General features: G+C 40.1%; 2 protein-coding genes across 6 annotated transcripts in view; one reads left to right on the plus strand and one right to left on the minus strand.

The window, feature by feature from the left end:
- The window catches only part of LOC115010442 (solute carrier family 35 member E2A), a 17,805-nt gene extending 10,136 nt beyond the window's left edge, over window positions 1–7,669 (plus strand). For 3 of the 5 annotated variants that reach the window (XM_029434978.1, XM_029434976.1, XM_029434979.1), the window contains exon 9: window positions 648–2,883. In XM_029434978.1, coding sequence (XP_029290838.1) covers window positions 648–876 — 229 coding nt within the window. In that variant the 3' untranslated portion in view covers window positions 877–2,883. Of the gene's footprint in view, window positions 1–647; window positions 2,884–6,404; window positions 6,479–7,535 lie in introns of those variants that run through there. The other 2 variants (XR_003832474.1, XM_029434977.1) reach the window with 2 other exon arrangements.
- Window positions 4,379–9,240, minus strand: slc25a45 (solute carrier family 25 member 45). Its single transcript, XM_029434983.1, has 7 exons — window positions 9,113–9,240; window positions 8,208–8,264; window positions 8,064–8,107; window positions 7,906–7,977; window positions 7,600–7,788; window positions 6,491–6,725; window positions 4,379–5,378 (listed from the first exon to the last, which is right to left on the minus strand). Exons 2-7 carry the CDS (start codon window positions 8,242–8,244, stop codon window positions 5,098–5,100), a joined length of 858 nt encoding a protein of 285 aa, XP_029290843.1. The 5' UTR covers window positions 8,245–8,264; window positions 9,113–9,240; the 3' UTR covers window positions 4,379–5,097.
- Window positions 9,241–11,765: the final 2,525 nt, after the last annotated feature.

Below are 11,765 nucleotides of genomic sequence, written 5' to 3' on the forward strand. Positions count from 1 at the left end.
ATGAAAGTACAGAGTTCCTGATGAAGTTTATCAATATGTTGGCAAAGGTCTGTGCTTGTTAGATAACAACAGACTGCGACGTCATGCATTTATCTGAAAGGGGAACTGCACCGATTTTACACATCAACGTCTGTTTACTGGTCGTGGGGAGTACTAGTGCTTATGTGGAAAAAAGGTTTTGTAAAGGGAAGGGCTGAAGACTACAAGTTTGAAAATGAAGTAAATCTGGGGGTGCAAAAAAAGATGTGAACTTACCAGACCTGCTGGAGCCCTCTGGTCGAGTCTGATTGAAGCTACATTAGCCACTATTAGCATAGCACAACTGAATTTCCTACCAAACTGTCTGTGGACAAGTTGCATTGTGGGTAACAGGTTTTCCCAAGCAAGAAGAGTTTGTGGAATAAAATAAATAAATAAACGAGCCTAATGTGTGCCAAGAAATGAGTGCCAGCGCCATTACGCCGCTACCTTCTGTGCTGCTTAGGCCAAATTCTGACCATATGATCAGCATGCTGCAGCACAAATTGGGGCTCGTCAGGCCTTGTCCATGTTTGGTGATTATCTTTAATTTCTCATAACCGACAATGATCTCATCCAGGACATGAGTTGGATTCATTTGACAGTAAACACCCTCCTGTCTTCCTCAGTGTTGCCAGTACTGTCAAACACGCCCTGTTGGTTTGGCTGAGCATCATCGTGTTCAGCAACCACATCAACATCTTCAGCGCCATCGGCACCGTCCTCGTGTTCTTTGGGGTCTTCTTGTACACCAAGGCCAGGCAGAGCCAGAGGAAAACCTTACAGGCCTTTGCTGCCAAGCATAGCCAAAAACCACTTCTGCAGGACCAGAACAACAAAGCCCCTCATGCACACTGAGGACTCAGCAATTTAAGACTAAAATGCTGCCTAAAAATGGGATCAAGGTATGATAAAAAAAAAAAAAATCTGTTTTCTTGCTTGTGGCTGTCCAGACTGACTGGATATGTTTGTTCGTCACCGTGCACACATTCCAGTTAAAGGGGACCCACTCATGTGTTACCTGTCTGTTATCTGTCTTACCCCGTGTAACCTTGAATTCTTAAAGAAAACCTTTCCTCGCATGGCTCCACGGAGAACAGGGAATCAAAAGAACCGAGTAAAGTCTTGATGAATTGAAGTAAATGGGAGCCGCGTTTAACGACCGCAACACTACATCAACACATCCGTTTACAAACTCACACAACTCGTGCAGAAGAATCCGAGTCTCATGTAACCCGGCGTACGCTCACTACTTCCCAAACACATGCATTTTCTCTTAAACATTACTGTTTAAAACACTGCTTTGATATAGTGTTGCTGTTGTTAAACACGGCTCCCATTTACTTAAAGACTTTCTCCGTTTTTTAATTCTTTGTTCACCGTAGAGACAGATCCATCCCTAGTCCTGTTCAACAGTATTGACAGTTTTTCCTTTGTCCATAACTTGATTATGTACTTTCATTTAAATCATCCTTGATCCTTTGCTTTGTATAATATTCGTCACTAAAAGGGGAAGCTCAGGGTTTCCTTCAGCTTTTTGAAGGAAGTGACTTTTGTAAGATCTTTGTCTTACGTTTGCATTCCAGAGTGAGCTGGTGTATCTCTGATCTGTGGTACAGCAGCTCCTGATGAATGTCTGCTATTGTGAATATCTGTAAAGCATTGAAACTGTAAGATTTTAATTCTGTGACAGTGTAAGATACCCTGTTTCATACCGGGTAAACATCTGAATATAAGATGTTAAACAGGAGGCCTTCTGGAGGCGTGTCCAGCCAAAGCTCAGACTTGCCTTTCGACACATTCTTTTTAAACAATGTTTGGAACATTTCAAAGCCACATACTGCATTCTAGGAATGCTCATCCTCCATCATGAACTGTTGCGGATGTATGTAAGTGTTTATGTACTTGCATTTCTTGTTTCTTTTTTATTTGTAAAATGACTCTTCCCCCAAATGCATGCTGGGATAGCAGCCCTGGCGAACCTGAACAGGAAAAGGGCCTTAGAGATTATGATTGGATCGCTAAACCGCTGTAGATCACACATTCATCATCTCAAAGAAAAGACGGTTTTATTTTCGTATCTATGTATCACACCCCTGTTGATCAACTAGTAGGATTCAATGGAAAACCTATGACACTGGTGAAAGCGTCATCTCTGTGAGCCATCATGTGGTTGTTGCTACTTTTTACGCTGTTCACGAATAAGTTCATGATCAGAGCTGTGAAGACAGATTAAAATTAAAATTCTTTGTGTTGTTCCCACATTGACATCTTGCCAAAAACAGCTGCGTTGTGCCAATAATCTAACGTCTTTTTTTCCGACCATACTGCTACAATCTTTCTGCCTCAAGTCTCCTACTCTACTGCCGTGAGCGTCCATCCGGTGTGTGATGCGACAAATCTCTGTTGATCAGTCTGACAATCTTGGCGGTTTGAGAATTTTAGTAATGTTCTACTTTGGCTGCAGTTTTTGTGCCTCAGTCTTTTTTTTCTTTTCTGACATTTTGAATTTGACCCTAAAGATTGTCTGACTTGAATTAGTTTCTTGGTGCTTATAAAAACCAGGTGTGGCCGTAGATTTGATATTGATACCCTACGAATTTATCTTTCTACTTTTCCATAATAAGTGTTTGGAATTCTACTTCAGCATGTTTGGACTTACCTCTTGAAGTTTTCTTTTTGAGTATTTGTTTTATTAAAGGTTCACAAGTGGTTAGCGTTGAGGTAGCAGAGAGCGGTTATAAACCGTTGCTTTGGTTATGTGCAAATCAAAGATGTAAAAATATCCACTAATGTAATTCTTAAGTCGGGATGTAATGATGTTTGATGGACACTGTGCAGAAAATAAAAGTATTTTTAAGCGTATTTTGAATGGTCAGCCAGCATTGACGGTGATCTCAGGATGCATTGCTGATTTATTATCGTAAATGAAAACAAACAAAAATAAGCAGTGAAAAACGTCTGAAACTAACACTAAATCAAACCGATATCATTTAAAAACACTAAACTGAAACGATAGTCTGGTTAAAAGAACTAATGTAACTTCTAAATTTAAACGGTAACTGCAAAACTATTATAACCTTGATTTACATACACACCAGTATCCTAATTATAACACGTTTTTAAGAAATATCCTATTTATTCTATGTTTGTGCAAATAAACTTTAACAATTCTTAAACCTGCAATGACCACTTTAGGACAGGGGTCGGGAACCTATGGCTCTTTCGATGACGCGATATGTCTCGCAGAGAATTTTGAGCTGACATTTTTTAACATGATTAACAAGTCATAAATAATTATACTGTAAAGTACTTAAAGTAAAACATTTAGCAGCGGATTTGTTTTTAGTTCTCCCCTCTCCTTTCCTCTGCTCTGTCTCTGACTGCACAGCGCACACACTTACACACGTGTGTATAGGTGTGTGTGTGTAGGTGTGTGTGTGTATAGGTGTGTGTGTAGTGTGTGTGTAGGTGTGTGTGTGTGTGTGTAGGTGTGTGTGTATAGGTGTGTGTGTGTGTGTGTAGGTGTGTGTGTGTATAGGTGTGTGTGTGCAGGTGTGGGTGTAGGGGGCGGAGCCCCGCCCGTCGCGAAACCGAGCAGAGGAGAAACTGCACAAAGCAAGCAGTAGACCGGGGGGGTCAAACTCAATCATAGAGAGGGCCAACATTAAAAACTGGGACTACGTCGAGGGCCAAACACGGTCCACATTTATTGAACAGGATAGACATATTGGATAAAGTGTAAAAAGATATGGAACATATTTAAGTCAACTGCAGACGGATTGCTGAGCAGTTCAATTTTCATTTCTGAGCTGCAAAGTCGGCAAATGGTCTCAGTTGATCAGCAGAATGCTGTCGGGAACACAGCGGTGGCAGATGTGTGTCAGTGTTTGGAAACACGTAGTGACCAAAGTTTCCTTCTGCATCAGAGTCTCCCACAGGCAGCTTGGCATCATACATGTCCTGTGATCACACGGCCCTGAAGCTGCAGGTTTAACAGTGAGATGCTTCGTTATGTCGCACAAACAGTCCAGCTCACATCGTCCCAGAGATCTGTGCTGTGTTTCCCTTTGCTTTCCAAAAACTTTCATTTCATTCACACATTTAGATACTTCCTCAAATGTATTTCCCCGTGGTTGTTCCATGCATTGATTTAATTACCAAAACCGGCGGGCCAGTTATGACAGACATATGATATTTTCTCGCGGGCCGGATATAATTGCCTTGAGTTTGACACCCGTGCAGTAAACACTGAAACGTGCATCATAAATGAGATAAATAACGTAAGCGTTTAGTTTATTTAATAAAAGAGCACCGTGTTCAATGAAACACTGATACCTGCTATTATTACTCGGAGACGTGTTATATTAAAAAATGCATGCATAAAGTTAAATTTATATGGCTCTCAAGGAAATACATAAAAATTTTTTTTGGCTTTTATGGCTCTCCCAGCCAAAAAGGTTCCCGACCCCTGACTTAGAGGCAGCACAACAACGCAAAACACTGACGCATAACCTCAAAATGTTTATGATATTCATTAGGAGTCATGTTTCTTGCCTCCAGACGACTACATGATACACTACAGCTGTCTTTAGCCTTTACTGACTCTGAAGAGGAGCATTCGTCTCTTGTGCAGTGCTGCAGTATGCTCACCAGCTGGCTGCTAACTTTGTCTACTGTTCTGTCTGAAAACATCTGCCTGCTGCTGCTGATGAGAGCGGTGAGTGCACGACTCCATGTACCCGTCACCCGTCATCTACATTATTTGTGTTGTTTATTAGGAAATCCTTCACTGGTTGTGTCCTGTTGGGAATAAAATAAAACGCTTCTCTGTCCATAACAAAGTTATATCGTTCACATTTGTATTTCTCGAGTGCCATGATGTGCATAAACATGAGCAGCTTAACTCCGATATCCTCGGGAAACTCAGCCGGAGTTGAATTTCAAAATGTTCATCAAATATGTTGAGCTGTAGCGTGTTCAGGTTGAGCGTTGACCTATTCCACACAGACTTAACATATTTCCAAAACAGTATTTCAATACTCATCATCTTAAAACTGGCAAGGCGAGGAGTGTGGGTCATGTCGCCGGTGGAAAGAAAAGTCTCATCAGACTCTCGTAGCTGAGGAAGGTGACGGCGTTGACGGGGAAGGCCCTCAGGCTGTTCAGTAGGAGGCCTTTGAAAAAGACCCTCGCTCCCTCCTCTCTGTAGCTCACTCTCATGCAGTGGAGGATCCCGTTGTACTCCCGGCCACCGGCCCCCGACATCTGGAGCCGGGCTTTCACCACGTCCATGGGCGTGGCAAAGGCCCAGGTCGACACGCCCGCCATGCCGCCTGCCATCAATATTGCAAACGTACCTGAGGACAGAAGAGTTTAGGGAATAATGTAAATCTTAGAAGTTGTGTCTGCACTGAAAAATGACTGCAGGTTTAAAAGAAACCTGGACATTTAGAAGTGCTGAATCTAACTCTCCAGCAGTTAACAAAAGCTGCGTCCAGAGAACGCTGGACTCAATGTTCAACAGATACTTTGCTTACTCAAGGTCAATTATTAGGAAGTCAAAAGTATGCAAAACTAAATCAAACTCGAGAGACACTAAGTCAAAATGTTTACTTGCTATATCAGCATTTTGACTTGCAAAGTAAACAACTTTACTCTTAATTTAAGTTAGTATTTTATAATTAGTCTCATTATTATGTCCTATTGTCTCATGATTTTTACAGACTGCTGAACAAAAATATAAATGAAACACTTTAGTTTTCGTCACTATTTATCCTGAGTTAAATTCAAATAGTAACTTTTTCTATGCACATAAAAGGCTTATTTCTCAGATTTTGATGACAAATGAGTTCGTTAGTGAGCAGTGATTTGCCAAGATGATCCATCTGAGAGGTGTTGCATATCAAGATGCTGATCAGACAGCATGATTATCCCACAGGCGTGTCTTGGGCTGCTCACAATAAAAGGCGGCTCTAAAAATGTGCAGTTTTATCCCACAACACAGATCACAGATGTAGGTTTTGTGGGAGCGTGTCAGTTGCATGCTGACTGCAGGAACGTCCACCAGAGCTGTTGCCTGTGACTTGAATGGTAATTTCCCAAAAGAAAAGCCGTCTCCAATGTTGTATCCGTAAATGTGTTGTGAAAGTGCTCACTTAAACGGATTCAAACTAACTTGTGACCAAAACTTGAGAGAAACAAGCCTTTTGTGTGTATAGAAAAAGTCTTAGATCTTTAATTACAACGCGCTGTATTTTTGTTCAGTGTAGTATCTCTTCAGTTTTATTTTGAAAGATAGAAGTTAGGCTTTGCATGTCATTTTGATTCACCATTAGTATTTTTGAACTCGCAGTATTTCATATATTCTTTCTTTTTCCTGACAGAAATGACCTTCCATACTTCACACACTGGGTTACACACCCTGGTTACTTATTCATTGAGGGTAAGTACTGTTCCCTCTGAAACCAACCTGGCTCTTTGCCGCTCTCGGTCAGAGCCTTTCGAGTGACCTCGTAAGGCAAAAAGTAAAGTCCATAGCAGGGTACGTCCCTCAGGGCGAGGGCCAGCCCTCCTCTGAACAGACCCCTGGGTCCCTCCTCCTTTAGGATGGTGGCTATACAATGAATGGGGCCACGGTATCTGTCAGCAGTTGTTTGACCCTGCAGACGCACCTTCACCAGGTCAATGGGTGCACAAACAAACACCTGAAAGCAGATCAATTAAAGCGTTAGTTTGAATAAGAGCTGTAATAAATACTGCATACTGATTGTCATGACGTTTGACTACACATTCATTAATCATAGAGTATGATTTGTGACCCTCCTGACCTTTCCTCCACCACCATCAGAATTGATTCTTTGATCCATGACATTGTATCTCAAAGACTTAACGGCCAGATTTCCCAAAGGTTGCCCTTTTTTTTAAAGTGTAGTATTCATGGTTCTCTCAGAATTCAATTCTAATTACTTTTGCGCCCCTTGACTGAACTATTTAATCTTTTTTTCAGCCTTTACTTTGGCTCAATTATCAGGCAAATTTTCCACCTAAACACATGAAATATCTAAATGTACATGGTTGATTACATTACAGGTCATTTAGCAGACGCTCTTATCCAGAGCGACTTACATTGAACTAACTACAGGGACAGTCTCCCTGGAGCAACTCAGAGTTAAGTACCTTGCTCAGGGGCACAATGGTGGCAGCCTGGTATTGAACTCCCTGACCTTCTAGTGTTTTGTTTGGAAGGCTCTAGGCCTCTAGACCACTAGGCCATCTACACCCCCATGATTGCTCAAGTCACATTTTTGACCCCATTCTGACCAAGAACATTTTTTGTTTTGTGGGATGTAATGAACATTGCCGCCTCTAGGGGCCAGTAGCACTTGACACACTATCTTAATGCTCCTTGGGTAGGTGGGGAACACGCATTCTACAGGAAACTAGAAATAATTAGCTAATCCCTCCGTGAATGGAGAGTTCCACACCCTGAAAATGTCTTGTGTCTTGTTTCATAGCACTTGTGGTCATGCCGGTGATATCTGCAGTTATGGTGCAAAGGTGAACAGCAAGTGTTCTTACCTGCACCAGGCCTGAGAAGCAGCCGGCAGTGAAGACGTGTGCAGCGGACGCCGATTTGCCTCTATTGCGGTCACTGCGCTGAGACTGAGTGAGGTAATCTAAGGCGTTACTGTAACAGCCAAAGACAATAGAGTTGGTGATGCCCGTAGTAAGCACCGGAAATGCCATGCCCTTGAAGAATCCATGAAGCTGATATAATAAAGACATAATAAACAGATGGGCATGCATCAATACTTTCTGTCATGTATTTTTTGATGGAGGCTATGTGATGATAACTGGTGGGAAAAAAGAGGACACAGCACCTACCCCTTCCTTAGCATGTGTTTTAGCAATACAGTGAAATATCCCTTTGTACACAGACTGGGCCTGCAGGCGCACCTACAAATGAAACATAAGGTGTCAGAAAAATTTTAAACGTTTTATGCATCTGGTCATGTTTATAGATTTCAGTGTGGGTTACACGCCTTCACAGTGTCGACTGGATGTCCAACTGCCAGTCCCACTGCACCTACGATAAACAGCAAGGACATGTTATTTCTCCACAAGTATACAAACTATTCAATTAACTTCTCTGTTGTGTCACTGCTCAAAAATATCGTTTTTCTTACCTGAAATGCTCCCTGCTAAGAATTCCCAAAAAGGCATATCTGGCACAATTTCACAACCTGGTGAGAAGACCAATGTGTTTATAATGATTAGTTTTTCAGTTTATCATTTACACATGTGCATTACAACTTACAGATCACAATGTAGCTGCAAAGGCACAAAACATTTTGTCACAGGTATCTGGAACAGTATTTTACTTTATGATCAAAACAACACATTTTGACACTTTGCAAAGTCACCCCGCGGGCCGGATTGACCACCGGGCCGCATGTTTGACACCCCTGCTCTAAAGAGACCTGACTATTGTCCTGCAGCCAAATATAAAGTTAGATGACAGTTACAGATGGGTCAGCTATTCATTTACATCAAATGAACCACCATCCTATTAAACTGTAATCAACGTCTTCACCTCTCCTCTCTCTCTCTCTCCAGACATCACATGCACCTGAACATGGAGATTGATGATAAGTTCCTACATAAAGTTAAGCTATATGTGACTGAGTTATTAGCGTATTATTGAAACAAGGGAGATGTTAATCAGATGGTGACCTGCCACGCCTACAATCTTGAGAAATGGTCTAAAGAGCAACATGAGCTGGCTTTGAACTAGCTTAGGTTTTCTAATTGTTATGGACGCTTATTTTCTCGCGTTTTACTTTATTCATCTCACATTTTTGTGGATGCTTGATGAGAAACTCAACTTTGATATCATGTATGCATTTGTACTATATCAAATATCCAGTGGTTTTAAACGTCAATTACTATTTAGCGTTAGCTGCATAGCTTTAAACATAACAACATTTCGCGTGCAAAACCAGTTAAATTACACATGTAGGTTATCATACGATGTATTAACAGCATTATATCATGCAAAAAAACGTTAGTTAAATTAGACCACACAGCCTACCTTCTGTAAGAATCACGACACGGTTAGAGTACCGGTATCTTCATATTCATACTGCTCAGTGTGAACCTCATCAGTTTCTCTGCAGTATTCATGAATGAGTGATCTCTGGCTCTGCGCCGGTGTCTCTAAGCAACCGACAGTAAAAATAGCATTTCCGGTTTGACACGGCGGTCTTTTCAGAATAAAAGCAACGTAGAGCGCAAACAATAATTTTACAGTAGCGCTTTAATAAAACCACATACATTAAAATGCCTGTTTCCTGTGGTGGTTTAGACACAACGTTAGAGTTGAACCATTAAATATGTTTGATGTTTTTGTCTTGATGATTACTCTGTAATCACCTGTATTTAAATGTTTATTTAATTCTAACACTTTTCTAAGTATTGCTACAGAATGTAAAGGGACGATCTGAACTGAAGTCAGGCTAATGCCCTCAGACTGATGCAGACATATTCCACCATTTGGATTCAAGCAAGTTCTAAGCTTAATGTTTTGCACATCTCTGCTAAGATAGCCCTGTATATATGATAAAGTCTCATACAATGGAAATACTTAAGTTAAGCACTTAAATAAACTTTGTTAAAATGTAAGAAATTATTTTATACCTTTGCTTTCTTTGCTGAATGTATACACCTTATCTGTGTCATTCATTCAATTCAGCTCACAGTAATTATTGACAATATGAGTTCTAGATCATTTAAGATGTTTAATTAATTGATTTGATTTGATTTGTATATCTGTGTTCATGCATTTTAAAGACAGTGGGTGGAGATGGGAGGGGTGGAAGATTTACATCGTTGTAGGTATTAGACAGACACATGAATAACATTGTCTGTTCGTCATGATGACCTTCAGTCTTCCTAAGATACAATGTTCGAGTTTGAAGCGTGAGATCAGAGAAGAATTTGCCTATCTGAAAGGAGGCACAGGCAGAAGGTTGTGGGAAATACAAATCCAGTTACAGAGACATTCTGTATTCTGAGCAAGAGAGATGTTCATTGAAACATGTATCAAACCATAGAATATTTAACATGGACATATGAAATGTTCCATTACATTCCTCCCTTTTGATCATTCCATTGATCAACATAGTTTTTGTTTTAAATGGGAATTAGATACTTACCCTCATTTAAGATTGCATAACAGAAACTATGTCTTCCTGGTGTGTATTTTATTTTGAAGGTAAAATTTGATTTTTTGCTGAAAGATTGAAGTTATTTATATACAATTAACATTAAATATATAACATTAAATCAACACTACACCTAAATCCATCTGGCAGCATGTTAGTTAAGTGTTGATTGATGCCCCGCGTTAACAAAGCACTGTCTGCACCTGGGAGATGGGCCGTACACACACATTTGTAGTCAATGGCTGCCTGGTTTCTCAAACTCACAGATATCAGCAGCTACTGGATATCTTCCCTGTTGATGATGCATTGCTAGACCGATACTGTTGCCATCTTATTCTTGCTTGTTTTTGCCTTATGTCTGGTCTTTAGCTAGTCTCACTTAGATTGAGGTCAGGTGACTGACTTGCACAACCAAGAACATTCCTCTGTCTTTCCTTTAAAACTCCTTGGTTACTTTGTCTGTTTGTTTAGGATCATTAACCTGCCCCATTGCCATAAACTCTGGGGATTGTAAAAGTAAAAAAGGTCTGGTAGTCCTACACTGTACATGCACAAATCTGTATGATTTCAAATCCAATGTGCTGGAGTAGAGCCATAACAATAGAACAAGTGTCACTGTCCAAATGCTTATGGACTGCACTATGTCTGTCGTTGAGTGCACTGCACACTTTCTTAGCAGTCAAAGCTAGTGAGTATTACATGTACATAAACTGTAGGAACCTACACATGCAAAAAAGTACAAGAAAACAGTAGATTGCTAAAGTACAGAAAAAACACTTTATTATTCCCAGAGAGGTTGTAACTGTACACAAAGATGCCATTTGAATCTTTTAATCTGGCAGAATAGGCTATGCAGGTGGTTTTCAAGTTTTTGGTAGAGGACTCCTGTATCCACAAGGGAGAATAGTGAGTGGAATCAGGGCTGTGAAGTTCTGCACAGGGTCCATCCCTGTCTGTGATCAAGGTGCACCTGACCCATGTGACATTGCTCAGAGATATGAGTGTCACTCCACCAGTGGTGGGGTGTAACTAAGTACTTTCACTCAAGTACTGTACTTAAGTACAATTTTGCATTACTTGTACTCTACTTGAGTATTTCTATTATATGCTACTTTGTACTTATACTCTACTACATCTATATGACAGTTTAGTTAATAGTTACGTTACAGATTTATATAATCTAATATTAACAAATAAATTATTATCTATTAGCTATTATTATTATTATTATTATTATAGATTAAAATACATTAAAGCGATTAACAAATTAATGCATTATTAATTAGAATTGACTATATAATAATATGATATACACTATTCTGAAATGGGTCATTCTGCTTAATACTTATTTCTTGTACTTTAAGTATATTTTGATTTGAATACTTTTGAGTAAGATTTTGAATGCAGGACTTTTACGTGTAACAGAGTATTTTTACACTGTAGTATGGCTACTTTTACTTAGTATAAGTTTTGAGTATTTCTTCCAACACTGTACTCTTCATTATCCAGTTCTCTCCCTTG

The sequence above is a fragment of the Cottoperca gobio genome, chromosome 7, assembly GCF_900634415.1.
Source record: "Cottoperca gobio chromosome 7, fCotGob3.1, whole genome shotgun sequence".
NCBI classification, from domain to species: domain Eukaryota; kingdom Metazoa; phylum Chordata; class Actinopteri; order Perciformes; family Bovichtidae; genus Cottoperca; species Cottoperca gobio.

Bases quoted from the DNA above. Each gene is read 5' to 3' on its own strand.
- slc25a45 (XM_029434983.1), bottom strand. From the start codon at position 8,244: ATGCCTTTTTGGGAATTCTTAGCAGGGAGCATTTCAG. The intron at 8,108-8,207 runs GTAAGAAAAACG...TGTTTATCGTAG, and splicing joins CTTAGCAGGGAGCATTTCAG to GTGCAGTGGGACTGGCAGTT. The intron at 7,789-7,905 runs GTAGGTGCTGTG...TTATTATATCAG, and splicing joins AAACACATGCTAAGGAAGGG to CTTCATGGATTCTTCAAGGG.